Source organism: Aspergillus mulundensis (genome assembly GCF_003369625.1).
Source record: "Aspergillus mulundensis strain DSM 5745 chromosome Unknown scaffold_0, whole genome shotgun sequence".
NCBI classification, from domain to species: Eukaryota; Fungi; Ascomycota; class Eurotiomycetes; order Eurotiales; family Aspergillaceae; genus Aspergillus; species Aspergillus mulundensis.
Genome location: NW_020797888.1, coordinates 2,520,212 through 2,547,473, shown reverse-complemented (window position 1 = coordinate 2,547,473; position 27,262 = coordinate 2,520,212). Strand labels below are relative to the sequence as shown.

Below are 27,262 nucleotides of genomic sequence, written 5' to 3'. Positions count from 1 at the left end.
AGAAAAGCATGACCTACATGGAGCAGATGGCCTTAATCTTTGTCTCATGCTCTCAAGGTCATCGTTCTTTGGTCGCTGGAGCCATAGCCTAAGCCTCGCCGTATCTTATAGCAAGCGGAGCATAGAATCCTACCTGAAGTCCTTTGTTCTCTACGCTCGAATAAGCGGTTATGGCTGACTTCCATCTTCTCTCTAGACCGCAGCTTTATCCTTGGTTCTCTCAATCACCGTTAAGACCTTGTTGTTAGTAGTATGCTTCCAACAGGCATGCTAATCCTCTCTACCAGGATATAGCGGCAGTGAATGAACCGCTTTTCCATCTAAAAGATGCGCGGTCCACTGCAGCCTGTTTGACTTGAGCTTCATTGTTGCTTGGGCCATGTCCCGAAGCTCCAGCAGGCCTGCCCTCTCAACTTCTTGCTCTTGATTCCCTCGCTCTCCAAGTATGCTTTAACCACGAGCTGAGCCCTTCGCGGGATTGTGTGATAGGTTCTTGGTTTGGTTTTCTGGACGAGGTTAGATTTCCTGGACGAGCATGATCTGCTTTCGGTAATCTCTCAGGATTGAACGAGTGGGGACCTCAACTTGGAAGTATCTGCTCTACACCAGCTAGGTCTCAAAGGAACGAATATCTTGTTATCTACTTTCTTGCTTCCGGATCTCAAATCAATAGCGGTGTCTTAATTTTGGCCCGGACATTGTAGGTAGGGTTGCTGTGGGGTCAGATGCAAGTCGAAGGGTTTTTATTGGTTGGTCAAACCAGACTCTCTGAAGTAAACCGTTGGACTGCTTCTGGGCCTGAGGTGTAGACTCGACATAGTGTGTATGCAGAGAGCTTCCCCTCCAAGCGCACCGAGACCAATGAACCCAAGAACAAGATCTTGTATCTGAGTTTTCTAGTCAATTCATTGTTGAGGAGTTTATTAGCCCGTGGTGTTCGTTATCCAAGAGCCTGCCTGTCCCGCTTACTCAGAGTCGCGGTTGTCTTTTCAGTTTCCACTGAGACCCTGGTCACGGTCCGACAAGCATTTCGGCCCAGGTCCTATGAAGCATCTGGAGCCCTGGCCATGCTCTAGGAGAGCGGAGGGCTTTGCTGCATCCGGGTTTCCACCCTACACTCTTGTTCCCGCGGAACTTCACCAAGGTCCATGAAGCAAGCAGTGCACAGACGAGGAAGCATGGGACCAAGCCCACGGGAGTAAGTTCATCATCAGGGTCACAATCGAGGCGAGTTATCCAGCACTTTCTTGCCTGCAACTAGCGAGACCCGTAGTTACAGATCATGTTTCTGATAAGTAGCGCGACAAACAGTCATAGGTACCAGAGGTGTACGGACAATCCGACCATGGTCATAATCTTCACGCCATAATCGTCGGCTCGAAGCTCTTTCGGTCGCCTTAAAAGCTCCCTCGAAGCTGAAGTCACTCGGGACGTGGCGATCTTTCGCAGCTTTCTTGGTCTGATTCGAAGGACTCGTATCTGCTCATTTACCCCCGGCGAGGAAATTTATTTGCGGTTTTGCATTCGGCGGAGCTTGTGCGGTTGGATGAGTGTGCGGTGATGAAGACGAGGAATTATGATAAGAGTAACGATAACGATAATGATGGGCCAGTATGAGGACAGATCTGTTTTGAGAGCCTCCTGCATATCAAAACCGAGAACTATGACGTCTTCGGGGAAGACATGGGTAGTCTGATGATGGACATCAGAAACCTTTGCACTCTGTGCAGGCGGATACTTTAACTAAGAGATCCTGTACGGTGACGTTGGGATGGGCTGTCGGACGGAAAACAGTCTAGGCCCAGACATTGAAGTATGCAGTGCAAAACGCGGGGATAAGTTGCTACGCGCTTGTGGGGAGTTTTCATGCCCTGACTAAATCTGGCGAGTTTCGACGAGTCTTACGAGGTGTTCCTACATGGTTTCGTGGAACACTTCGACGTTCCTAGGTTTGGCAATGGAAGGCTTGCCGAATTGCCGCACATGGGCTTGGGTCTGAGGCGCCGAGGGAAATCCAGATATAGGTGTCCGTCTCCTTAAGTCGTATGAAGTGTCCAGATGTACCCGCTCTCGTAGGGGTGTTGGGCAGAGTCGCAGAAACCGGTAAGAACGTGAAAAGAAATTGTTCATTTTTCCATTTCATTTCGAGGCGGACGCCGGATCTTGGTGGCATCCTGCATTAAATGCTCAAGTCCTTGACTTGTACATCGAGACATTTCCAATTCTTCCTCCAGCTATGGTATATTTCCAGATCCCATGCTCATGAACCGAACGTACTCGATGTTTTTCCCATTGCCTCATCTAGAACCTTGCGCGCTCAAACGACATAACGCCCCAGAATATCCCGTTAGAAACCTAAGAATCCGTCAGCATTTCCTCAACCGTATACCATATATCGTTGAAAAACGTACGCAGAGGAGTGAAGAACCACCGGTTCTTGCCGGAGGTGTATCGGTCCTCGAGAGCCTTCTTGATGGTCTTCTTGGCGTCCTCGCGCTGGGAGACTTCCTTGAAGGTGTCGGCGGTAACGGTACCCTTGAGACCCTCGAGTTCGAGAGTGTAGCGGGTGGGCATCAGGTGGTTGTAGTTGACGACCTTGATGAAAGGCTTGATGCGGCTGCGCTTCTCGACGGTCTTCTTACCCATGCGGCGGGTGACCTTGAGGGGGTAGCGCTCGATACCGGCGACAATGGCGTAGGAGAAGGGGTGAGCCTTGGAGCCAGAGTCCTGAGGCTGGACAATGACGACCTGTATAGCGCGAAACGGGCCTCGTCAGCACATCCTGAACGCAAAACCCCGACTTTCTTTAATTCCCGCATTCGCCGATTATTCCTCCCATGTAATCGCATATTTTCGTCGAGAGTCGTCCCAGATCCCAAGATTGTTCCTCCAGCGCAATGCAAGTTCTCCTCCCCCCGCAAAAACAAGGTGTATAGATTCGTGTCGTACCTTCTTACCGGCGTAACGGCCACGGGTGATGATGGCCACACGGCCCACTTTCATGACTGTCGCAACATTCCTGTCAGCTGAAAATCGAAAACGAGAGGTCGTTCGGATGGGTGGACGACTAACACTTCATTGTGAAAGCGGCAAGGTCGATGGGGTGGTTGTCGATATGCTCTGTCGAGGGAATGAGGTTCTCCGTGTCCAACGTTCTTTTTTTCGTTTGCGAGAGAGAGGGTTCAGGGCAAGCGGGATTTGTGTGCCGTTATGCCATTGGCCGACTTACCGACAGACGGGCACTAAGCCGCAACGGGTGTATTTCTCCAAACAGACTAGCGCCCTCTTGTCGGGACATCGGAAAAACCGTGGGCCTTTTCGGCTGGAACCCGATCGTCACCCGCCCCAAGTCGATTGTTTACCTGGCAACCTGAGCGCTTGCCGTTGCTATGGAGCATCTTCGATGTGGACGCTGCAGATTGGGTCGGGATGTGACGAGGGTGGTTGATGCCCCATGAGCTACCAGTATCTGGCGGTCTGCCTACTCCACTGCCTCTGTTGTCATCTCCTACTTAACTCACGAGGAACTCCTCTCGAGACCCAGAACCGTTCGTTCTCCATCCCGGTCTGTGGTCCGTCCGTCGCATCGCATTGTACTTTGTACTACCTCACCTCCTCATCTTATTGTCTCTTGTAGCAAGCGCACTTGTTTTGTCTCTTTTCAATTGCTTCTTGTTTCCCCAGTCTTATACCCTTTGACTTTCTTCTGGGGTGCCTTGTTATTCTGATTTGTTTTGACGACTTGATATGCCCTTACGAACCTGTGCTTGACGAACATTCTTCCTTCATCGCAACATTCCAACGCCTCCTGCTCATCCAATCCCCGACACTTCGAGCCACCAAAAGCTGTCTGATATTCAGCCAAGCAACATTCAGGTCTCACTATGTCGCATAACCGTGAAGGTTCCCGCGATCGGGAGCTGGTCCTCCACAGACACCAGACGGTGCCCATGTACGTCCCGACAACTTTTCGCAATACCTGCATTGCGGTTGTTGTTTGTATTTATGGCTACAATGAAGCTAACACTGAAGTCTTGGAAACAAAGGTGGGATAGTTCTGACCCGGAGCGCGCACCGCCGCCGTTACCCATGAACCCCGGCTCGACTAGCCCTATAACAAAGGGAAATGTCTCTCCAGGTATCCAAGCAGTGGCAGCCAACTTCACAGAAAAGATGCGCGAGAACTCTCCTAGTCCATACACCACAAACCCCATGACGCCCAAGTCACCCGAGAAGTCCCTCATTAAGGGCCAATTCCACAAGCGCATGCAATCGCTGCAAAACACAGACACGCGCTCAGAGTTCTTAAATTATCTCGAAAGCAGGTCGCCAGAGCGCCCCCTGCGCGCATCATTTTCCGAACAAAGCTCAAAGCCGCCTGAGAAGGCTGTCAAAGCTGAGACTCCGCCGGATCAGCAGAGCTCTGAAGAGCTTCCAAACCTACTTATCTCTAACCGTTACCTTTCCAGGCCGCTCTTTGGCGAAAGCACTCCTCCCTCTGCCACAATGCTCGCTTTACAGAACATGCAACTACCACCTGAAGAAGCGCCGAGGGCCAGCGGGCCCGAATCATCCTCGGAGCCCAAATCCTCCCAACCCAACAGCTTCGACTTCCTGTCAAATCAGATCCTCAGTCTCACAGACATTGCCAGCAGTCTTCAGCGCGAGATGGCGCAACTAAGTCGACGAAGCAAAGATAACGCTACGGATTTGATTAGCCTCAAAGCTGCGACTAACGCCCGGGATGAAGACATTCGAAAAAGCCTTCGTGATCTGTCCTCGAACTTAGCTGCCAAGTTTCTGGATTCTGATGCTGCCACAAGGTGGGATCTCAGTGCTCTCCTGGGTTCTGAAAATGCTATTAACCAGACGGAACCGGATAGTTCTCCAAACTCAAAGAAGAGTTACTCTGTCCCGAGAATGCACAGCCCTAACCCCTATCCAATGGAGCGCGAATTCTGCGCTTCCCCCGGTCCCATGACAGACGGAACCGCCAATATCGCGTTGTTGGAAAAGGTATTGCGTGAGATGGCAACGAAGGAAGGCCAGGAAAAACTTCTCGAGCTTATGGACGAACTAAAATCCCGCCCTGCCTCCGACGATTCCAGCAAGAATGTCGATAACTCGATGACCGAGATGTTGGAGGAAATTCTGAACATCGTGAAGCAAGCCTCGGGAGCGGGGGCCCTTGTGCGATCCGTCAATCCGGAGCAAGATACTGAGCACGACATGGAAGTAATCCGCCAGCAGCAAACTGCTGTCACAGATGAAATGCTGGAAATCATGAAGCGCGTGAGAAGCAGCGTTATTGAAGGTGGTGGTATGACAAACGAGGTAAAACATCTTGTGCGTGAACTCCGTGGTGAAGTGCTGGGGATGGGTCGAAATATCGCCAGCAGGCTGGAAGACGCTGAGCGCTCTCGCGCAATTGAGGATACGCCCAAGGGACCCGGCCCCGAGGAAATCGCCCAGATCGTCGAAGACAGCCTGCAAGAACTTCGGGATCAACTGGCCGCAATTATGGACGAGAACAAACAACATTCCGCAGCTCTTGGCGAGTTCCGAGCCGCTATGGACAGCGCCCAGATATCTTCCGTTGTCAAGAAAGCTTTGGATGAGTGTGGCATGGCAGAGCTCCGTGAGAGACCAGAAGGCGCTAGGATGGAAAAGGACGACATTCTCGAAGCTGTCAGAGAAGCCTGGGAGACGTACAAGCCTGAAATCGAACTCCAGAATTTTGGGCTTGAGCGTGATGAGATTCTCGAGTGCCTCTCGGAGGGTCTCAAAGCGTACCAGCCACAGCATGAGCAAGCTGCTACGTACGACCAGGTTTTAGCGGCTGTCCAGGCAGGCGTGCAGCAATTTGAACAGCCTCCGGCAATCACGAGGGAGGAAATCATCCAGGTAATCAATGAATCCATCGAGAATGCCGAACCTAGGTCCTTGGACGGCGAGCAGCTGGCTGCTCTCCGAGACGAAATTCTCAATGCTGTCACCGAGTCTATCACCACCCAAACCACGTTGAAAAAGGACGAAATTATCCAAGGGATTCAAGGTAGCCTGGAAAATGCTGAACCCCGTTCCTTAGACGGTGAACAGCTCGCTGCTCTTCGCGACGAGATCCTCAATGCAGTCAGCGAGTCCATCACAACTCAAACCGCTCTAACGAAAGACGAAATTGTCGAGGGAATCAAAGGTTGTCTTGAGGCTGCCCAGAACCGTTCCTTAGACGAGGGTCAACTGGCAGCCATCCGAGATGAAGTGCTCCACGCTGTCACTGAATCCATGACTTCTCAAAGCGCACTCACGAGGGATTCTTTTGACTCGGGTCTCGGACGCGATGAAATCTTGAGTGCAGTATCCGACGGCATCGAGGCGCACATGCTCGCCGCAAAAGAGCTCAACCATGCAGGCATCACAAAAGAGGACGTCACCAACATAGTCAATCAGGCGTTCTCCGCACAACAATCTGCCCTCACCACTACAGATACTCCGCCTGTCCCTTCCCGCGATGAAATCCTCCAAGCCATTGCGGAAGGCCTTGAAAGTCAGAATTCGATTCCCCGTGAGATCGAGCTCAACAAGGAGGACCTCATGGAAGCCATCACTGCAGGTCTCAACGAGGTGACCGCAAACGCGAATCAAGGCCTAACCGACCAAATCCTCGAGCGTCTTCAGGAGCAACTCGAGAGCCTCAAGGAAGAGGTCAAGCAACGACCCGCTGCCACTGATGCGAACCTGGAGGAGATTCTGAATACCATCAAAGACAGCATTGCACTGGTTCGTCAAGATGTCGAAGGGTTTGCCACGACTGCATCGGACGCATCTGGTAAATATGAAATCCTGGACACGGTCAAGGAAGGCTTCCGCCTGCTCCAGGCAGATCTCGAGAAGACAATCACGGAGAACGCCCTTGTGGCCCACGCTGGGGGCAACCCCGACACTCCCGAGCTCCTAGATGCCATGGAAAAGGAATTTGAGCATCTTCGTCAGACATTGAGTTCCGTGCTCCGAAGCAATCCAGCATCCCACAAAGAGGAAATCCTTGACGCCATCCGAGACATTTCAGAGAACCATAAACCCGCGAATCAGGAAAACGTTGCTGAAGTCATCCAGCGAGAGTTCGAAAGCATTCGAGAGTCTCTTACAATGAGTCTCGTGCCAGCCGGACCAAAGAGCGACAAAGAGGAGATTGTGGCAGCCGTACAAGCTACCCTGGATGCTTTCCACGAGAAGAGCCATGCTAGGGATGTTCCTGACAAAGACGAAATCCTTGCTGCAATTCAAGCCACCATGGAAACTTTCCACGAGGAAAATTCTCAGGCTAGGGATGCTCCTGTTCCTGATAAAGATGAGATCATTGCTGCCGTTCAAGCTGCCATGGAGACTCTCCACGAAAAGGCTCGGGAAACGCCTGCTTCCGACAAAGACGAAATCATTGCCGCAGTCCAAGCCACTATCGAGGCCTTCCACGAAAAAAGTCAACCGAAGGATGTCGCGGCCTTTGATAAAGATGAGATCATTGCTGCCATCCAAGCCACCATGGAGACTTTCCACGAGAAAGGTGAGACTAAGGAGACGCCTGTTGTTGATAAAGACGAAATCATTGCCGCCGTCCAAGCCACCATGGAAGCTTTTCACGAGAAGAGTCAACCCAAGGATTTTCCTGTTCTTGACAAAGATGAGATCATCGCCGCTGTTCAAGTCACCATGGAGACATTCCATGAGGAGAAAGCTCAGGGTAAGGAAGTCCCTGACAAAGACGAGATTATTTCTGCCGTTCGAGCCACTTTAGAGACTTTCCATGACGAGAAGGTTCAGTCAGCAGAGCCAAAGAGTGACAAGGACGACATCGTTGCCGCTATGAGAGCTACTTTGGAAGCATTTCACGAGGAGAAAGAACAGGCTAAGGATCCTCTTGACAAGGACGACATCATCGCTGCCATTCGAGCCACTCTCGAAAGCTTCCATGAAGAGAAGAACCAAGCTCTTGTGCCGGCAGAGCCAAAGAATGATACAGACAACATTGCTGCTGCGGTTAGAGCTGCCCTGGAAACCTTCCATGAGGAGAAAGGTCAAACTAAAGAGCCCCTTGATAAAGACGACATCCTAGCGGCCGTACAAGCCAGCCTGGAGACTTTCCACGAAGAGAAAGGCCAAGCCAAAGATAGTGTTGACAAAGATGACATTATCGCCGCCATTCAAGCAACACTTGAGGCCTTCCACGAGGAGAAGGGCAAAGCGGAGGATGGAGTGGAAAAAGAGGAAATCCTCAGCGCTATCAGGGAGATCTTAGAAAGCCACAAAGCAAGCAGCGACGAAAACATCTCCGGCATTGTTAAGCAGGAGTTCGAAAACCTGCGCGATTCTTTGACCATGAGTCTTGTGCCCGCGGAACTAAAGAACGACAAAGACGACATCCTCGCTGCTGTCCACGCAGCCCTAGAATCCTTTCACGCAGAGAAAAGCGAAGCCAAAGACGGCGCCGAGAGTCTTTCCACAACAGAGCTCCGAGACGCATTCCACGACGGCGTTGGTATTATCAAGGAAGATCTAACAAAGCTCCTCGAGAGACCCGCCGACCATTCAGAGCTTCTTGAAACGTTAAAGGAAGGCCTGAGTGGCCTGAAAGCAGAGCTGGAAACGATGCGACAAGCTCAGGCCGAATTGCAGGAAAATGAAAGCTCCAGAGGAAAGGAATTGATGATTGCCAATGAGGCCAGTAAGACTAACGACCTTGAAGGTCTCAAAGCCCTCATCTCCCAGATCCAAACCAAGGTCGATGCTATCGAAGCTGCTCCACGAACTCCGGATCTTCCCGAGGACATGCTGAAGAAGGAGCACATGGAGGAAGTTCTTCTAGGCCTCCACGAGCTTCAGAGCTCCGTGACCGAGATCGCGTCTCGTGAGAAGCCTGCGGACGACACGACAGCCAAAAAGGAGGATACAGACGTCATTGAGACACTCCTTCGAAACACCAAGTCCCAGCTCGACGAGATGGTATTCCCTGCGCCTGATGAGATTGCACGGGCGGAACAACTAGGAAGTCTGGAAGAGATGGTCAAGGAGACCAAGGATGTTGTGGCCGAAATCTACGGCCGTCTTGAAGCCGAAGTCCCTACCAAAGCTGAGATTGGTACCCTGGAAACATTGTTGAAGGATATGTGGATCGCCCTCGACGAGTCGAAACCCAAAGAAGGCGAAAAGGAAGGGGAAGAAGACGCGGAGAAGGAAGGTGAGAAAGAGGCTGAAACCGACACCGAGAAACTGGTCAAGTCAGATTTGCAGACAGTTGAGGCTATGATCTTCGAAGTCAAAACTCAGGTTGAAGAGCTCAAGCTTCCCGATATTGAGACCCTCCCAACGAAAAGCGAGATCCAAGACATTGCCGCTCTCGTCACCGAGTTCAAGGAAAAGGTGGAAGCTGATCAAGAGCTGACCGGCCAAGGATTCGAAGCACGAAAAATCGAGCACGCCGGGTTAGCTGAAAAGATCGATGAAGCAAAAACTGTCGTCGAGGGGCTTGGAGAAGAGCTCAAAAGCAAGCTTGACGGCAGCCACGAGGGTCTCTCAGAGCTTAAGCAGCTTTTAGAAGGATTGGCTGCTTCTTCGGAGAGCTTTACCACGGTTGAAAACGTCAAGGAGCTTACTGAACTCATAAACCGTGAATTTGAACGCGCACGTGGTGAACAAGACGCCGCCAAGCTCGAGAACGAGGAGCGAGACGCCGCTGCCGTTGTCAAGCACGATGAGACAAAAGTCGCCATCATTGTTGAACTCGGCGCCAAAATTGATGAGAAGCTTGGTGAAGTGATAGCCAAGTATGACGAGGCCCAGTCTTTGATTGATACCAAGTTCACCGAAGCTGCGGAGCGCGGAAATTCGCAGCTCGAGGCAGTCACGGATACAAAGTCTCTGGCGGAAGATATCAAGCTTGTCATTGGGTCTATGGGTGACAGTGTCAACGAGGCATGCGAGCGCATGAGCGCCGATGCGAAGACGGTCCTGGAGAAGGTCGACGTCTCGTATAACAAGATGGAGGAGATTCATAATGAGGTGAAAACACAGCAAGAGCTATCTCGATCTGATGTTGAACGGGCGGCTGCTGCCACGGAGCGTGTTGAGAACAAGTTGCACGAGTTCCACCCTCAGGTTTTGGAGTCTATCCAGGAGATCCTCTCTATTGTTGGCCAACACTACAACCATGCGCAACAAACTGCACAGGACGTTAAGATGGAGCTATCTGTCATTCCAGCCGCTATGACAAAGATGTTGCCCGCTTTGCCACCTCCTGAGCCGGAGAAGTACGATGACAGCCAGGTGCACGAGAAGCTAAACAACCTCCTTGAACATTCAAAGGGCAACCAGGTTCAGGAGACACTCAACACTCTGATTGAACGGGTAACCAACGACCAGGTACACGAAAAGCTCGATCAGCTTCTGGGCAAGACGACGAGCACCAACGGTGAGATTTACGAGAAGCTGAATGAACTGCTCGAGCATGCAACAAACTCCAACGGACCCATCCACGAAAAACTCGACACGCTCATCGGTCATGCCACCAACAAGGAACAGTCAGTCAACCAGATGATGAAGCTCGATGAGATGCACAAAGATATTATGGAGACTTCACGCAAGATGAACGAGATGATGGTGGCTCAATCAGCTCTTATCGCTGAGGATACTGAACGCAGACGCAAGGAGGCTGAAGAGGCCGCCATTGCCCTAGAGCGCAGGACCGCACAGCGAGAGCAGATTGAGGCCGAAATCCTCAATCTCAAAGATGAGAAAGATTCGATGCTGGCAATGATGCAGAGGCTCAAGACTGAGAAAGACGAACTTGCTGCTCAGAGTGCCAAGCTTCACAAAGAAGTCTCTGCTCTAGAGACGGCACTTGAACTGCGCCACGAAGAGATGCAGGTCATGGAAGAGCGTGCCGACAGTCTAGAGAAACGTATCCTGGAAGGTGTTCTTGACCACGCTCGTACTGTTCTTCTGAATCGTCCCAGCAGCGTACATGGCCTGAACATGAAGAAGGTACGTAGCGCAAGGGGCCGCAACGTCAGTGCTTCGAGCACTGCAAGCACAGCCAAGGATGTCCGCAGTGCCCTTGGGAATAGCATCGGTTTGGCGTTGAAGAAACGAGCTCCGCCGGCGTCGCAAGCAGGATCCATCGTTCCCTCCACCGCGAGCAAGGAAAGGAGAATTCTCAGTCTCAGTCACGTTACGGGTAACCGTGGATTAGCGGACAGACAGTCAGGCTCAACCGGCGGTCTTGCGAACTTGAAGCGGAGCCAGTCGGTCAAGTCCAACTATTCTTACCGCAAACATTCGTGGGGCGGTAGGAGTTCTGTGGCCAACAAAGAGAATGAAGTCTTTCCCGAAGAAGACGAGAGCGGAGAGGAGAGTGATGCGGGTACGGAGCGGAGGACGAGCTACACGGGAACCTATGCAGATAGCATGACATACGGCACTGGAAGCGTAATCTCCACGAACCGGCAGGTTAGTACCGCCAGTACCAGGAACCTGGAGTCTGTTGCAGATGAGGGAGAAGAGGAGGATCAAGCAACGGAGAAAGACGAAAACGAGGATCCACATATCGAGGATGAGACTCTCGAGGCCAAAAAGGATGAGCCCGAGGCTCACTCGGAGCAGCCCTTGGAGGAACTCGATGAAGAGACGTCGAAAATGGTGCTCTACGGACACCCTGCCGACAGCGGGCTCGGTTCGGAGATCACGAGTGCAGCGGGCTGATCATAAGGCAATCGCGTACGGTTTCAACATGATCGTTCTTGATGCTTACCAAAACTGTCTTGGGTATGGATGACTCTCGGGTCTATCCACCTCACAAATTGGCTGTGATGCGATCGGTTTTTCTTTTTCTATGTAATTTCCTTTGTCTATACCTTATGATTGATATGCCCCAATCTCGAGCTGTAGAGTCTGGGCTGGGCTGATGATGCACATGTTATTAATTAGTGATTACATGTAAATGAATGATATCCTCCTCTTCAAAATCGTCACCTCACAAGTATATGCCCCTAGTGTAGATGTAAGCTGGAGGAAAGAGTTGTTTGCCCAATGGGGAAATGGGGAAGTGCGTCCCAGCGCCGTCTTCTGCCTGGCGAATCAGGCACCGAGCCCGCACGCGATCAGCTTGTTGAATCAGGTCGAGAGTCTGCTCCGTCTGCTCCGCCTGAGCCCGTCACAAGATGGCCTGTCCACTGTCCTCACAGTGATCACTCCCTGTGAGCGTGATATCTCGAGTATCCTACATCGAGCTAACTGCTCGCTCTCTCTCCTAGTAATTCTACCTGAATATATTGCGTCTCTTCAGCCCTGTCGAGCCCTGAGCTAACATCCCTCTCCCCTTCGCAGGCATCACCGTTTCCTACAAAGATGGCCGGCCTCTAGACGCACGCAGCTTCCGAACCCCGCTCAGTCCGGCCCTTCTAGCGCCTCGTCATAGTTCACGAGTCAGCCTTATATCGGCCTCCTCCCCGGCACCATCTTCCAGTCACCGTTCCATCCCTCCTATCTCTAAGCCGCATATCCTAACCACCAAGTCGGTGGTCACGCCAGCATGCTGGACCCAATTTCGCCTCCCCCAGACTGGTTGCGGGAGATTGTCGAGCCCTGGGCTCTACGTTTCAACCTCCCTGCCTTGGTTGATCACTCTCATGAAGTCATCGCTGCTTTTCTCGGTTACCTATCTATTCATTATATCCTCTCGCCATGGCTATCTCCAAAACTATTCCCTCGCCACTATCCCAACCTCAACAAGCGCACCAAGCTCAACTGGGATGTCCATGTTGTATCCCTCGTACAGAGCACCTTCATCAATGCCGTCGCCCTTTGGGTGCTTTTCGTGGATGAGGAAAGAAAGTCCATGACAACTGGAGAGCGAGTCCTTGGGTATACTGGGTCGTGTGCCTTGATCAGCTCTCTTGCAGTTGGATACTTTATCTATGACCTGATCGTCAGCACAATCTACGTCAATATGTTTGGTATCGGCATGCTCTTCCATGCCGTGTCTGCACTATGGGTGTTCAGTTTTGGATTTGTAAGTAGCTTCACCATCATGATTCCGGGATAATCACTGAGTATGCTTGCAGAGACCTTTTGTGAACTTCTACGCTCCAGTCTTTATCCTCTACGAGCTCTCCAGCCCCTTCCTCAATATCCACTGGTTTCTGGACAAGGTCAACATGACCGGGTCCAACCTGCAATGGTACAACGGCATGGCGCTTCTCGTCGTGTTCTTCTGCTGTCGTCTCATTTGGGGAACCTGGCAATCCGCGCTCGTCTACATGGACATGTTCAACGCTCTCAGACAAACCTGGTCTGCCGGTCCCTCGTCACCGCTAAACCCTGTCGATATCACGGCCCAAATATTTCAGGCTCGCGATGACGGCTCCTTGTGTATCAACGAAGCCTGCGTTAGGGCCAACGCCGAGATTACCAAGTACTCCAAGTACACCGCTGGCGGCGTCCCTACCTGGCTGGTCGTCACCTACGTCACGTCCAACGTGATCCTGAACGGACTTAATTACTACTGGTTCTCAAAGATGATTGAGACTGTTATGAAGCGCTTTCGCCCTCAGAAAGCTCCAGCCAATGAGAAGGAGTCCACGGAGCACAACAAGGAAATCAGCACGGAAGAACTTGCCCAAAAGGCCGTTCTAGATGCTGCGTCTAAACTAGAGAGGGAAGAGGGGAGTCTGTTCTTAGGCTCTAACGAACAGTTAGTGGCATCGGGTGTTGACGCGGGTGTTTCGGATCTACGGAACCGAAAGGCTTAAACTAATCACAACCTAAGATGGAACCTAAGTGGGAATATACTAGAGTGGCTTGAAGAAAAGACACTGATAGTGTTAGAGGCTAGAAGGGGCGTTGGCGCCGGTTGCTCGTGTGCGGATTTGCGATTCAGAATAACTTCCCTGTATATTTTTATCGGGTTTTGTTTATAGCCCTTGGATGGTATATTTATACATACCAACAGTAGTATTAATATCAATTATTGTTCAGACCCATCATTTATGCTTAACAGCATAAATTTGCAACTGTTGAAACCGCTTGATAGTAAGGGAAAGTAAAAATTGCCATTAATGATTACCGACGAAACACCACATAAGCGCCTACATAATCTCCCAGCCATCTCGCATACCCACTTCAGGGCCAAAAAAGAAAGATTAGATTTACAGACGACGAGCGCCCTAAGTTCACCGACTCATACCAGCCTCAGGCTTGGCAAGCATATACCGCACGGCCTCGTGAGCAACAACCGTATCCCATACGCTGTCGGAACCACCACGTCGGAACTCCGGCCCACTGGCATCCTCGCCGCCACCGCGGGTCGCCTCCCCGAGGATCGTCTCGAGGTCTCTGCGCTGAGAGTTGAGCCAGCGACGGACAAACGTAGCCGGGTCTTTGCTGAGCGCTGTGAAGAAGGAGTGTTTTGCGCGCGAGTGTGTGAGAGCCTGGATAATGAGGGCAACCTGGTCGTCCAGCTGGGTGATCTGGCGCATCCCGGCTGTATACTGAGGGTTCTGGTTTAGGGCTAGCATCTTTGAGCGGAGAGGGTCTTCGACGGCGACTTGGATGTCGTAGACGGTGGGAGTGGGGTCGTTGTGGAATTCTTCATCGACGCGGATGGTGTATGGGAGTTTTATTGGGTCGAGGGGGCTGGTGTGAGGGCCGATGCTTTCTGGGATTTGAGGGAAGAACATCTGGTCTCGGCCGAAGATCTGTATACAGTTAGTATTTTTAAAGGAGTTGGAGAAACCCCAGGAAGAAGGCACGCTTACCGCTCGAAGGCGATCGTCGCAGCGTACTAGTCGCTTCTCTTCATCTTCTTGAAGCCCCATGGCGCGGATGTAGTCCCAGATGCCTAGCACAATGCCGCTTCGGCTCTCCTCCTCGACGTCAAGCACCTCCGCCAGCTCCCTGCTCAACTTGTAGCGCTCGGGTGTCTCGTCTCTCACAAGGCTGATAGTGACGTTCAGGTTCTCCTGCGACGCCCGGGAAAACTGCACGCTGTCGAAATCTGCGTTGGGTGGAAGGGCTGCATTCGGTGGTACTTGCGGTTTCGCCCAGTTTATAGTCTGCATCTCATCAGGACTTGTTGACGGGGACTTGTCGAAGTCCACGGTGATCGATTTGAAGAACTGCGAAAAGCGCTGTTTCGACCGCTTATCAGACGCTGATTTCTTCCCGTCTGAGCCATCTTCCTCCATCGCATCTCCGGTGTCCTGAGCATCGCCCTCGTCATCACTGTCTGCGTCTGCAGCATCGCTGCCATCATCCAACAGGCGACCCTCTATCCGCACCTTGTATCGTCCTGAGCCAGGGGTGGTCCCGGGAACCGAGCCGTTCTGACCAGTCTGCCAGGGTTGGTTCTCCACCGTGTTCGAAACCCAGATGCGCATTGTCCGGTACTTCTTGACTGTTTTACTGATCGAGTCCTGGATGTCCAGCCTTTTCCGCACAATAGCCGCGTCGAGGCGCTTCTCGAGCTCGCGCAAGCTCTTGTACTGCTGCACACCTTCACCGATAACAACTTCTTCAACGCCATCTGGGATGTTCTTGTCCGTGGGCTTACGGCTGCGGCGGAGGGCAGCGTCATTCTGGTGCTGAAGGTTACGCTGAGGCGCCATGTACTGGGGCGGTACGGCGTGCTGAGACATTGGGACGGGCATTGGGCCTAGAATTCAAGCACAGAAATCAGATAATGTTATATAAGAATTAAATACGCGAAAGAGGTCAGTGCAGCCGCAAATGATATTAAGCTAACCTGGAGCTTGGGGGCCGCGACGAGGCGTGGCAGGAGACCGTTGGACGCCCTGGGGATAGGCACGTCCGTAACCCGGTGGCATTGGCGGAGCGTTCATGGTGGGCAATCGGCGAAAACAACCAAGAAAGCGAGTCTCAGTATTGACAGCACGGTAATTTCGAGAAGCCAAGCCGAAAGCGCGAAAGCGATGATGTGGAGGCCGATGAATGAGAGTCTTCAATCATCGCGGTGGGCTTCCAAACTTCGCTGCGTCGCGATCGCGCTTTACCCGTTTCGGCCTTCCGTCCAGAACACCGGGCAATGAGAACAATCTCCCCAGATGTTACGACGTGACTACAGATACGAGCTTCGCTGCTGGTAAATAATTAGAGATGCTAGACATCAGCTGTGCCGGACTATGTCTCTAAGTTATGTCATTTCTGAAGTATAGAAACAAAAGATTGCTCAGAGCAACTAGATAGTAGTTCTTACTCCAGCTGCGATGCCTGGTTAGTGTACAGCGACTCCACAACATTACTTAGTTTCGCAATGGTATCCAGCGCCGCATCGTATCCCTGATCACGTTCCGTCTCATCATAGACAATCAAGCATCCGGCGCCCTGGTCTAACACACCGATGATCACTTTGTCCAGGATCATTTGTGAAAGCTTCCTCTCCACCTGCTGTGTATCCAATCCAACCATCTTCGCGATATGGTCCAGTTCGACACGACTGAACGGTTCGATGACCTTGATAAGGTTCTGTTCCAGCATGGCATCGTAGAGCCGGCGGAGGTGGTTGCGAATGAATGCATCGCTGCCTAGTTCAAATCGGTAATCCGAGAGCGCCTTCTCGTATTCCTCAAGCGAGCGGTTGGCATGAGCGCGTGCCACCGCTTTCATCGCCTCCAGTCGTGGGCTGGCGTATTTCTGGGCTTGTTTGGAACCCAGAAGGGTTGTGACGTCGTCCACCAGATTCAGCATAATCTTACATAGCAGCATGTATTGCAGAGCCGCTGTCGCCTTCTCTCCCTCATCCAGGGAGCTGTAGCCTTCCAGAGCTTCAATGAAGTAGGAGTATGAGGTGTTGAAGTCCTTATCCTCGGCATGTAGCATACCGCTTTGCATATCCAGACCAGCCTGCAGATTTGGGGGTGTGTAGACAGAAGCGGCCGAAGTCCGAGCAGCAGTCAATGCAGCACGCGCCTTGGCCTGATTTCCAAGCGCATGGTATACCCGCGACTCCAGTAACTGCACCTCAACTAGCATAAGCTTGTCATCGAGCCGTTTCAATTCTCGGAGAAGAGAGTTGATCAAGGTGAGAGCGTCGTAGTAGCTCTGCTTCTGCATGTATATCGCCACCAACCGAGTCTCAAGGTTCTGCCGTAAGAAAGATCGTCGTTCGGCGACAGCCCATTCAATGCAAGATCGAATGACGGCAATCTGAATGTCGAGGGTGTTTGGAATCTCACTGAACAAGTCGAGCAACTGGCGAACTACATCGCTGCCCATTAGCTAACTTGTCACCTTCTTCGCATGAGCTGCCGCACTAATAGGACATACCGAGCTTCGCTGTCTTAGCTTTGGCGAATGATGAGAAAGAATCCCGACTTGTTTTGATCAGCTCTGCAATCTCCTGCGGCTTTTTCTCGTCCCGGTAGAGCTCTCCCAGCCCGACCAACGCATTTTCGTAATCACGCGACAAGCTTTCAGTAGACCCTGGACCTTGGGAGAGAACCTCTTTGTAGATAGACACAGCTTTCGGAGCATCCTTCTTTGCGAGTGTCCGAGCTTCCTCTATCCGCTGAGCGGCCTGAGAGGAGGGAGCCATGACTTAACCTAATATAAAGGACGGAAACTGGAAGTAACAATTCGGAGTAAAGGTAGTTATCAGAGGTCGCAGAGCGGCGCAGGATAAGCTCGTAACGTGAGAGTCAAGGATGGAATGGAGGATGAGGATGATGATGGATAGGCGGATATCATCACTTGGCCGTCGGAGCTTCATCTTAGGTGACCTTACTAAGTCATTTCTGCCTTGCTGCCTGAGATCACAGCTCACCGCCCTCCGCCTGGCGGTCTCCGTTTCCTCCGCAGAAAAAATGTATGGAATGAAAATATCGCTGGCCTCAAGTTCTTCATTGCTTTACTTATTGAGCTTTCCTTCTCTCTTGCCGATAATAATCGCAGGATAGAAAATAATGGTGAGTTATATTCCCATTTTGCTTTAGTTTGAAACAGTCGCTCAGGCCTGTTAGAAAATCAAAGCTCTCTCACGATCCACGGCCTCACAGCAGGCGCCGGGGACTGCTGTGGTTCGACAACCTCGAAATCTAGACCCGGCTCAGCATCCATTCGAACGTGCGCGTGAATATACAAGAGCCCTCAATGCCGTGAAGCTGGAGCGCCTCTTTGCAGCGCCTTTTTTGGGCCAGATGGGAGAAGGCCATGTTGATGGTGTCTACACTATGGCGAAGGATCCTGGCTCTTTAGAACGATTTGCTAGCGGCAGTGGTGATGGTGTAGTCAAGGTCTGGGACCTTGTAACGCAGGGCGAAGTCTGGAACAACACAGCGCATGAGAACATCGTTAAGGGAGTGTGCTGGACGCCGGACCGGAAATTGCTCTCTTGTGCCGCCGACAAGACCATCAAGCTCTTCGACCCATATAATTCCTCGTCCGATTCTCCCCCGCTCGCAACCTACCTCGGCCAGGGCGCTTTTACCAGCCTTACGCATCACCGCGACCGACCGTTTTTCGCTGCGTCATCTTCTCAGATTTCGATCTACGATCTCTCGCGCCCCTCCTCTACTCCCTCTCAGACACTTCACTGGCCCACCAATGTTGATACTATCACGTCTGTCGCTTTCAACCAGACCGAAACCTCCGTCCTTGCGTCGACTGGCATTGACCGCTCTATTATCCTATATGACTTGCGCACATCGTCACCGCTGTCTAAGCTCGTTCTGAGACTGGCCTCCAACGCCGTTTCCTGGAATCCAATGGAGGCATTCAACTTTGCCGTTGCAAATGAAGACCACAACGTTTACATGTTCGACATGAGGAAGATGAACCGTGCCTTGAACGTTCTCAAAGACCACGTTGCTGCGGTTATGGATGTTGACTTCAGCCCGACAGGCGAGGAACTTGTCACCGCGTCGTATGACCGGACAATTCGGTTGTGGAACCGGGCGACTGGTCACTCTCGTGATATTTACCACACACAGAGAATGCAACGGTGCGTTAATTGCGATTCGCACACTTCTGAGCCATGAACTAATTTGATCACAGTGTCTTTTCGGCCAAATTTACTCCCGATAACAAATACGTCCTATCCGGTTCAGACGACGGAAACATTCGACTATGGCGTGCTAATGCGTCCGACCGCAGCGGAATCAAGAGCGCGCGCCAGAGGACGAAGATGGAATACGACCAGGCTTTGGTCCAGAGATACGCACATATGCCAGAGATCAAGCGCATCAAACGTCAACGCCACGTGCCGCGAACTATCAAGAAGGCTCGTGAGATCAAGGCTGAGGAGCTTGCAGCTATCAAGAGGCGTGAGGAGAATATTCGCAAGCATGCCAAGAAGAGTACTCTACGCGCAAGACAAAGCGAGCGTGAAAAGATGATTCTAACGCAGGAGAAATAAGCGTCGTTGCATCCCGCTGCCTGCGTATCGCCGGTCACGGCATGACTAAAGCGGGGACTCTGCTCCCTCCTTGGAACGTACACCGTGAAATCATGCTTTCCAAAAAATGCTTAGTCTTACTCGGCTTGCGGTTTGAGTTTCTCCCCTGGCTGCCGAGTATAAAATGACACTTGTGGTACGGCGGAATCGATGCCGGCCAAACGTCGGGCGATCAGCTGAAGACCTCCTGGTAGCGCCGCATACAAGTTGATAAGCATGGCATATGTCGGCAACCTGATACGACCGCTTTCGCCCTTGTCAATCAAGGAGACGATTTCTTGAGCAACACGGATAGGCTCAAGCATGGGCGCAAAAAAGGAGTTTGGCGTTTTGATGAACTTGAACAATGGCGTTGATATTTGGCCGGTCTCGACCAAGACCATCTTTACTTTATCCCCGTTTCCTGATACCCGAAGTTCCGCCTCCAACGTCCGATGCAGGGCGCTGAGGCCTGCCTTGCTTGTTGAGTAGTCTGCAAGACCGGCGGCGCACAGCTGTCCAAGGACCGAACTTACGTTCACGATGGTGCCTCCGTTTTCGCTGGATAGCATATGTGGGAGGAACACTTGACAGGTGTGGAAGACCGCTACGAGGTTGGTTTGTATGGTCTTCTGGAATGCTTCAGCAGAGAGTGACAGGAGCGGCTGGCCGTTGATCCGGGTCGCTGCACAATTGACGAGCACTGTTGGCGTACCCAACTTCATATTGATAGTTAGCAAGATAGAAAAGCTCAGTATGATGAACTCAGTCTGCATCACCATCCAGTCGAGCAGGAGCTGTAGGCGTTTTCAAGCCAAGTCATGCAAGGGAATGCACATACATCTTCTTGGATCTTCCGAGCCACCGCCTCAATCTCACCCCTTACCCCAATATCACATCGATAGTACTCGACCCCTCCAACGTCCTCCCACCCTTTAACATCCTTCTCCTCCGCGATATCCAGCACCGCAACGCTCGCCCCGCGCAGCCCGTAAATTTGTGCAATCAATCTCCCCACCCCGCTCGCCCCGCCCGTAATCACGATGACCTCCTCGCTTAGATCGACATGTCTCGGTGCTCCATACGCGATTTGGTCGCTTATTATGAACGCGATATTGAGGGCTGTTAGAAATATGGCGTAGCCGGCTGCAGCTAGAAACGCGGGGTGCGTGTACGGGGTGGCTTGCGCGCGGAGGCAGAGGACAATTATCCACGCTATAAAGGGGTGGAGAATTGAGCGGTTTAGGACGGTCATAAAGAGGTCAAAAGTAAGGTGCTCGTGCCACTGTTTTGGGGGGGTTGGATTGAGAGAGGGTGAGGGGGTGGTGAGGATCCGTTGGGGTGCCATCCTGCTGCTTGCGCGCTCCAGTTGTGAGATTGGCAATGCTTCGACGAACTTAATTGCGTAGAGAGGTAGGGATGAATTCAGAGAACTGTCAAGCCATGACAAAGAGAAGGAAATCACCTTGTCTCGGATAAAGACGACTCGAGCTTCGGGTTGGCTGTACGGAGCACTTAGCGTAGAATAGCCGGGCGTCAACAATCATATGTTTTGTACAGCGCTATTCTGGGATGCCCATGTTAGATATTTCGATATCAAGTTGGAAGCGTGAATCTTCTCAAATGCAGGTTGGAACTTGGTCGAAACTATCACATCTTCTACTAAAATATATCTCGGAGTAGTCTCCGTATCCACCCCTCATACCCCAACAAGTATGATAAGGCAAGCATCTCCAGTCCATAGTACAGCCAAACATCTACTAGCACTAATAATATATCCATATACTCGACCTGCTTTTTCATGAGACAATGGCTCATCAACTCACAGCTCCGGTGAAGACGATCCATGGTGTCAAGCTCGCCACAACAGACCCAGAATCCACCTGGGACATCACCATTGAATACCATCCAGGCTCTCTACAAGGAATAATATCGTCTATAGACCCAAGCAATTCCTCCTTCAGCACCGTGTCTTCTCCTTCACCTCTCGCCCTTCCCGCCCTCGTACACCCTCACGTCCATCTCGACAAAGCCTACATTCACAACAGCCCCTCTTGTAGCCATCTCCTCCCCTCAACCGGTTCATTTCAAGAAGCCCTGACCACCACAACCGCAGCAAAAGGGTCGTTCACAAAGCCCGACCTCCTGAAACGCGGCGAATGGCTGCTCGCCGACTCCGTTGCCTCTGGCGTGACCGCCATGCGCGCCTTCGTCGAAGTCGACCATACAGTCCAACATACCTGCCTCGATGCCGGGATCACCCTTAAGCAGAGGTGGCATGAGGCGTGCAATATCCAGCTTGTCTGCTTTGCGCAGGATCCTATCTTCTCGACGGAGCATGGGGATGAGAATAGGCGGCAAATTGAAGACGCTATTCGGGACCATGGATCAGACGAACTAGCAGTTCTGGGTACGACGCCGTACGTTGAAACAAGCACTGAAGCCTCGAAACGGAATATCGAGTGGGCGGTCGATCTGGCCCTGCAACACGATCGGCATCTCGACTTTCATCTTGACTATAACCTCGCGCACCCAGAGGAAGAGCCTGCACCGCTCGTCTGGCATGTCCTGCGTACCCTACGCGCGAGAGGTTGGACGTCCCGGACGACGAATAAACGCATCATGCTTGGTCATTGCACGCGGCTCTCACTCTTCATAAAAGAAGACTGGGGTCGTCTTGCGCACGAGATCCTCGACAACGATCTCCCGGTCAATTTCGTCGGTCTTCCAACTAGTGATCTATACATGGCTGCCGCACCCAACGATCCTGGGAAGTCCAATCCAAGGGGTACTCTGCCAATCCCCTCAATGATCAAAAATCACAGCCTTGATGCTGTGATCGGCGTGAATAACGTCGGAAACGCATTTACACCTTGGGGTTCCGCGGACCCGCTAAGTCTCGCTTGTCTAGGCGTGGGTGTATATCAAGCCGGGACGGTGAGTGACGCGGAGTTGTTGTACGAATGCATATCTACACGTGCCCGAGCTGCTATTGGACTTGCGTCGTCTAATTTTGATCCTTTCCCTGATTCCAAACCTGGGGTGCGTCTGAAATGCGGAGACTGTGCCGATCTTCTGCTTTTGTACGACGTGGACGATACTGGGCTTATGGGCGCCGGTGAAGCACGGGCTCGGAAGAGTGTAGCGGAGGTTGTTTGGGACCCCCCTGCGAGGACGAGTAGAGCGGTTGTGTCGAGGGGTCGTGCGAAGATGCCTGCGCTGACGAAGGGTTACGAGACTACGTTTCGGTACATAAAGTAGGATTTCTCAACTAGTTGGAGGTAGTCATGGCTAGATAGTAGTTATGTTAAGATAATAAGTATCCCTGAAAATTGGAGTCTAAATGAAATATGAAAGTCCTAACTCCGGTCCTCGAGGAGTCGAGGAGTGACATGCAATCCTACGCCAGCGCTCCAGTAAACCTAACACCGGACAACATACCAATGCAATGCACCTGACCGGTGAAAAATTCGCACTAGAAAGACAAAAAGCATAGGGATAGCCTCAAGAAATGCTAAGCAGAAACGTTTCCAATGACACCGGTTGCTGGTGCGTGCAATGCATAGCTAAACGTACTACAAGTCGGGTCTTCCCGTAGAATATCGAGATCTTCCTCATTGGTCGAAAGACGTACCCCGTTCCCAGCTCGTGGATATAGACGATGGTCCTGGAACCCATAGTCGGAGTCCTCTTCGGAAGACTCGCGGTAATTTCTCCTGTCAGTGCGCTCAGAAGCGACATCTGGCGTTGGCTGTCCATTAGAAACTGCGACAGCCCTCGGTGTGGGATCGGCACCGTTAGTAGGTGATGATGTAGAGGTAGCTATGGTTCCGTTTACAATAGCTTGTGAGGCCGCGAAGTTTGATGACGGCAGCAACCCCATGTTCCCAGGAAACATGGGTACCGTCGGGTTATCATTCGATACGGCGAGAAGAAGCTCGACGAGTGCGGCATGCGAGAGAGTCGACAGGAACCTTCGTCGGTCATCTGTAGGAAAGCGCTCCCCTCCCACCTCAGTTTTGGGTATTGTTAACGGAGGGTGAACAGGGGGCTTAGAGGTTAGACTTGGATTGCTCCTGACAACCGTCGGATGACGCATAGTAATATCCACGGGTTTGCATTCCCGGCAGAACCATTCCTTCTCTTTAAGAGCAATTACCTCATTCTCGATGGGCGGGTCATGACAGTGCTGATGCCATGGGCGATTGCACCCATCGCAGTACACGATAGTGTTGCTGGATGGACTATGGCCGCGTTCGCAATATACGCATCTGATATTTGTGCTTTTAACCTTTCTAGAGGCTTGCTTACGCCCTTTGGCTCTGTCGGAAGTCCCAACAAGGCTACTGCTTTCTCTGGGAAGAGCTGGGGTGAGAGGTGAAGGCACATATAACGAAGGTCTTTTCACTTGCCTACCAGATGTTGTTTGCGTTGCCGTCGGTGCGATATCTGACTCGTCTGAGCTAGAGTCGACGGCTCGGATGATATCTTCACCGTCACTGTCATGGCCACGTTTGCGCTTGTTCGATCCACTTTTTCTGATCCCAGAGCCTCGCCGTTGACTAGCTGTAAATGTGGCTTTGCTAGGCGCCGTTGTCGAGAGTCTGAGTAAATATGAACTAGGGACCTTCAATATCGTGGGAACTCGTGCCAATGGTGCTGATGGTGCTGATGGTCGAGGCGGCTGGTGCCCTGACGACGGTTGTATACCGACTAATACTTTTGGGACAGGCGCTGGCGCTGGACTTAGATCTGCCACAAGCGGCCCCGGAGCGATATTAACTAAGTCATCGGTTTTCGCTGAAGAATCATGAACGTTGTCAGATGATGTGCGATGCGATGGTAATAGTGTATGGGTCGATGGCCCAACTGGTAATGGTGTTTGTGTTGGATATAACACCGCTGGACTAGGATCATTATGGGCCGAGCTGTGCTTTGCTAGAGCCCCGTCGATGACGCTAGACGATAGTGATTGATTTTCTGACGGTGGTTGCGTATGAGCTGGCTCTTCCGATCTCACTTGCCCTGGTAATGATGCTGAATGCGGCACCGATGGTCTGAGAACAGCATTTGTCGAGTTATCAGCCTTTATAAGAGATCCATTGAGGTCGTTGGAAGATCGTAATTGGTTTGACGGTAGCTGTGTCTGTTCTGGCACTTGTGGGACAGCTGGTGCGGCTGTTGAGGTTGGAGAGGGTACTGATGGCTTAGAAGCGATATTAACCAAGCCATCAGGTTCAGATAATGCTCCATTGATGCCGTTGGAGGGCGGCTGAGACTCAGGAGCAGGACTTGGGGCAACAGCAGGCGCCTCTACCCTGGATGGGTATACGAAGGGTGGCTCTGGAAGCTCGATGATAATGGAAGAAAACCTCATCCTGCCTGCACGCCTGAATTTGCTGTTTTGAGTATTTTGATTTAAGCTCAAAGGCGAAGGGTTCAAGCTGATTGGTGTTTGGTCATCTCTCCGCACTTTTTGCTGCGTTCCTTTGATATTACCCGCGATCCGCGCAAGGAGCTCCGTCGTAGCTGCCGAAAGCTTTGGGATATGAACCCTAGTAGATATTGTACCAGACCGGTTGGAAGTGGATCCATGCGGCCTGGTAGGCGAGTTGTATGAGGTTGACGGATGCGAATATGACAGAGAGCCAGTAGTGCTCCTGGTCTCAGATCCGTGGGTTGGTGGCGCGGCTTCTATAGAAGCGAGGGATGGAAAAACCCCATTTTGCTGGGACATGCCCCCGAGCAAATTGGTAGAGATATCCGGAGGTTGATTCCAAGGGTCAGCGAGTAGGCTTTATAGAGAATGGATCGTGCTTGTTGTCTATGGGCCTAAAGGAGGACTTTATCGAGTTCGACGGACCCAAGGATTTATACACGCAGGGTCACGTGATGTGTCAATCATGCCAGAACGGCAAGCTGATACCCATTGAGCTTCTTCTAGAGTCCTTGCAGTGAGACACCATTCTCGCTATTTGGATCTGATGGCTCTACAATACGTGTCGGAAAACTCGCTATGCTATTGATCGTCATTGCTCCCCAAATTCCACGGCCAAAAACGAAACGGATGGGCCCAACCATCTGTCCCACTCCCATGAACATTCAGTATGAAGTGTGCATGCTTCGTCTATTGTCCCAGTATACTTCGTCTATGATACAATGCCATCCTGCTTCAATTGAGATATCTCTTTTTTGCCATATTGGAGAAGTTCTCCGAGAATCTCGTCGGTGTGTTGCCCGAGGGTTGGAGGGGGCGTCCGCACGCCAGGAGTTGCATGGGAATACTTGATCGGAGTGTTTACCAACTTGACAGGACCACACGTTGGATGATCCACTTCGGTGATCATTCCGCGAGCTCGGACTAGACAGTGAACTTGTTAGAGAAACGGACTGACCGTCTTGTTTTGGAAAACTCACCGTGCGCATGATTCAAGGTCCCCTGGATATCATTGACAGCCGCGTAGGGCATCCCACTGCCTTCCATGATTTCCAGCCACTGCTGTGTTGTCTTCTGCTTGACACAGTCCTCAATCAAGCCATCAATTTCAGCCCGGTGCTTTACACGGTCACTGTTGGTCAGAAATCGAGGGTCCTCTTTCCACTCGGGGTGTCCTAGTCGATCGCACAAGACACCGAATAGCCTGTCATTGCCGCCCCCAAATAGGATATCCCCGTCAAGTGTTTGGTAGCTTCGATACGGAACAATGGATGCTTGAGATCGTCAGTACTCCTGATCCGAGAGGATAATGATAATGGATTTTGGCACTTACGATGCTCAGTACCCCATCGTCCAGAATCTTTCTGTCCACTAATAAGAGCAGAGCTTGCGATATTGGCAAGTGTTGCAACTTGGCAGTCGCTCAACGCGCTATCGATGTGTTGTCCTTTCCCAGTTCTTGCCCGGGCAAGCAAGGCGGCCATGATCGCATTGGACGTGTATAATCCTGTTGTCAAATCCGTGACGGCCACACCAACCTTGACCGGATCTCCCCCTCTACTCCCAGTGATGTGCATCAGCCCCATCTCAGCTTCCACCATCACATCGTACCCAGCGCGGTTGCTGTAGGGTCCAGTCTGGCCGTATCCCGTAATACTGGCATAGATTAGGCTAGGATTGATTTGGCGTAGGGTCTCGTAATCCATGTTATATTTCTTGAGGCTTCCAGGGAGGTAGTTCTCGACTAGGACATCGCACTCCTTGACTAGTTTGTGGAGGATATCGACACCGGACTTGTGAGCAAACGAGAGGCCGAGCGACTTTTTGTTGCGGTTGACCTGAGCACGAGTTAATTGCGTCTGACATATCAAGACGCATTCTCATCGGATCATGACATACAGCTAAGTAATATGCGCTTTCCCCGGGGCCTTTCTGCGGACCGTCCTTGTATTTGGCGTATGGGGGTCCCCACGCCCGAGTATCGTCTCCCCGCACAGGATGTTCCACCTTGACCACGTCCGCCCTGAGACGCAGTTGTAAGTTAGGATGATGTCCTCGCGCACTATCATGGCTGGAATGTCCCAAACAGCCACATACCCTAAGTCTCCGAGGATCTGTGTACAGTACGGCTATGCTCGAGTCAGCATGTACCCCGCACGCAATTGGCTCTGGGCGGAGGAATTCATGAGCCAAACTCACCCCGGCAAGGACTCTTGTCATATCAAGCACCCGAATACCCTGGAGAGGCAGTGTTCCATCAGGCAGCGGAGTAGAGTAGGAACGCCATTGTCTCGATCGCCTGAAGGTGCTGCTCTTGATTGATTGCTGAAGGCTGGGGCGCTGGGCAACTAGCGCGATTTGTGACCTGAACGTCGCATGCATTATGA

The 27,262-nt window shown here is 51.8% G+C and overlaps 10 protein-coding genes across 10 annotated transcripts; 4 read left to right on the top strand and 6 right to left on the bottom strand.

Moving 5' to 3' along the window:
* Window positions 1-2,347: 2,347 nt before the first annotated feature.
* On the bottom strand, window positions 2,348-3,003 carry DSM5745_00615 (60S ribosomal protein eL27; the record flags this gene model as incomplete). The annotated part of the gene is made up of 3 exons (XM_026742631.1): window positions 2,348-2,355; window positions 2,412-2,748; window positions 2,950-3,003. The coding sequence occupies 3 exons, from the start codon at window positions 3,001-3,003 to the stop codon at window positions 2,348-2,350; spliced, it is 399 nt and encodes a 132-aa protein (XP_026608476.1).
* Window positions 3,004-3,884: 881 nt separating this feature from the next.
* Window positions 3,885-11,754, top strand: DSM5745_00614 (uncharacterized protein; the record flags this gene model as incomplete). Its single annotated transcript, XM_026742630.1, has 2 exons — window positions 3,885-3,952; window positions 4,047-11,754. The coding sequence occupies 2 exons, from the start codon at window positions 3,885-3,887 to the stop codon at window positions 11,752-11,754; spliced, it is 7,776 nt and encodes a 2,591-aa protein (XP_026608475.1).
* An 829-nt stretch (window positions 11,755-12,583) lies between these two features.
* On the top strand, window positions 12,584-13,802 carry DSM5745_00613 (TLC domain-containing protein; the record flags this gene model as incomplete). The annotated part of the gene is made up of 2 exons (XM_026742629.1): window positions 12,584-13,063; window positions 13,116-13,802. The coding sequence occupies 2 exons, from the start codon at window positions 12,584-12,586 to the stop codon at window positions 13,800-13,802; spliced, it is 1,167 nt and encodes a 388-aa protein (XP_026608474.1).
* Window positions 13,803-14,222: 420 nt separating this feature from the next.
* DSM5745_00612 (SWIB/MDM2 domain-containing protein) lies at window positions 14,223-15,890 on the bottom strand (the record flags this gene model as incomplete). The annotated part of the gene is made up of 3 exons (XM_026742628.1): window positions 14,223-14,747; window positions 14,808-15,703; window positions 15,794-15,890. 3 exons carry the CDS (start codon window positions 15,888-15,890, stop codon window positions 14,223-14,225), a joined length of 1,518 nt encoding a protein of 505 aa, XP_026608473.1.
* Window positions 15,891-16,260: 370 nt separating this feature from the next.
* On the bottom strand, window positions 16,261-17,602 carry DSM5745_00611 (proteasome regulatory particle lid subunit RPN6; the record flags this gene model as incomplete). Its single annotated transcript, XM_026742627.1, has 2 exons — window positions 16,261-17,267; window positions 17,335-17,602. The coding sequence occupies 2 exons, from the start codon at window positions 17,600-17,602 to the stop codon at window positions 16,261-16,263; spliced, it is 1,275 nt and encodes a 424-aa protein (XP_026608472.1).
* Window positions 17,603-17,969: 367 nt separating this feature from the next.
* Window positions 17,970-19,420, top strand: DSM5745_00610 (rRNA-processing protein SOF1; the record flags this gene model as incomplete). The annotated part of the gene is made up of 3 exons (XM_026742626.1): window positions 17,970-17,972; window positions 18,027-19,006; window positions 19,060-19,420. The coding sequence occupies 3 exons, from the start codon at window positions 17,970-17,972 to the stop codon at window positions 19,418-19,420; spliced, it is 1,344 nt and encodes a 447-aa protein (XP_026608471.1).
* Window positions 19,421-19,536: 116 nt separating this feature from the next.
* Window positions 19,537-20,786, bottom strand: DSM5745_00609 (uncharacterized protein; the record flags this gene model as incomplete). Its single annotated transcript, XM_026742625.1, has 2 exons — window positions 19,537-20,157; window positions 20,280-20,786. 2 exons carry the CDS (start codon window positions 20,784-20,786, stop codon window positions 19,537-19,539), a joined length of 1,128 nt encoding a protein of 375 aa, XP_026608470.1.
* A 461-nt stretch (window positions 20,787-21,247) lies between these two features.
* DSM5745_00608 (putative zinc metallopeptidase) lies at window positions 21,248-22,699 on the top strand (the record flags this gene model as incomplete). The annotated part of the gene is made up of 1 exon (XM_026742624.1): window positions 21,248-22,699. The coding sequence occupies one exon, from the start codon at window positions 21,248-21,250 to the stop codon at window positions 22,697-22,699; it is 1,452 nt and encodes a 483-aa protein (XP_026608469.1).
* An 894-nt stretch (window positions 22,700-23,593) lies between these two features.
* On the bottom strand, window positions 23,594-25,175 carry DSM5745_00607 (uncharacterized protein; the record flags this gene model as incomplete). Its single annotated transcript, XM_026742623.1, has 2 exons — window positions 23,594-23,682; window positions 23,750-25,175. 2 exons carry the CDS (start codon window positions 25,173-25,175, stop codon window positions 23,594-23,596), a joined length of 1,515 nt encoding a protein of 504 aa, XP_026608468.1.
* A 412-nt stretch (window positions 25,176-25,587) lies between these two features.
* On the bottom strand, window positions 25,588-27,257 carry DSM5745_00606 (CaiB/BaiF CoA transferase family protein; the record flags this gene model as incomplete). The annotated part of the gene is made up of 6 exons (XM_026742622.1): window positions 25,588-25,799; window positions 25,856-26,149; window positions 26,209-26,713; window positions 26,775-26,898; window positions 26,973-27,004; window positions 27,075-27,257. The coding sequence occupies 6 exons, from the start codon at window positions 27,255-27,257 to the stop codon at window positions 25,588-25,590; spliced, it is 1,350 nt and encodes a 449-aa protein (XP_026608467.1).
* Between the last annotated feature and the right edge of the window lie 5 nt (window positions 27,258-27,262).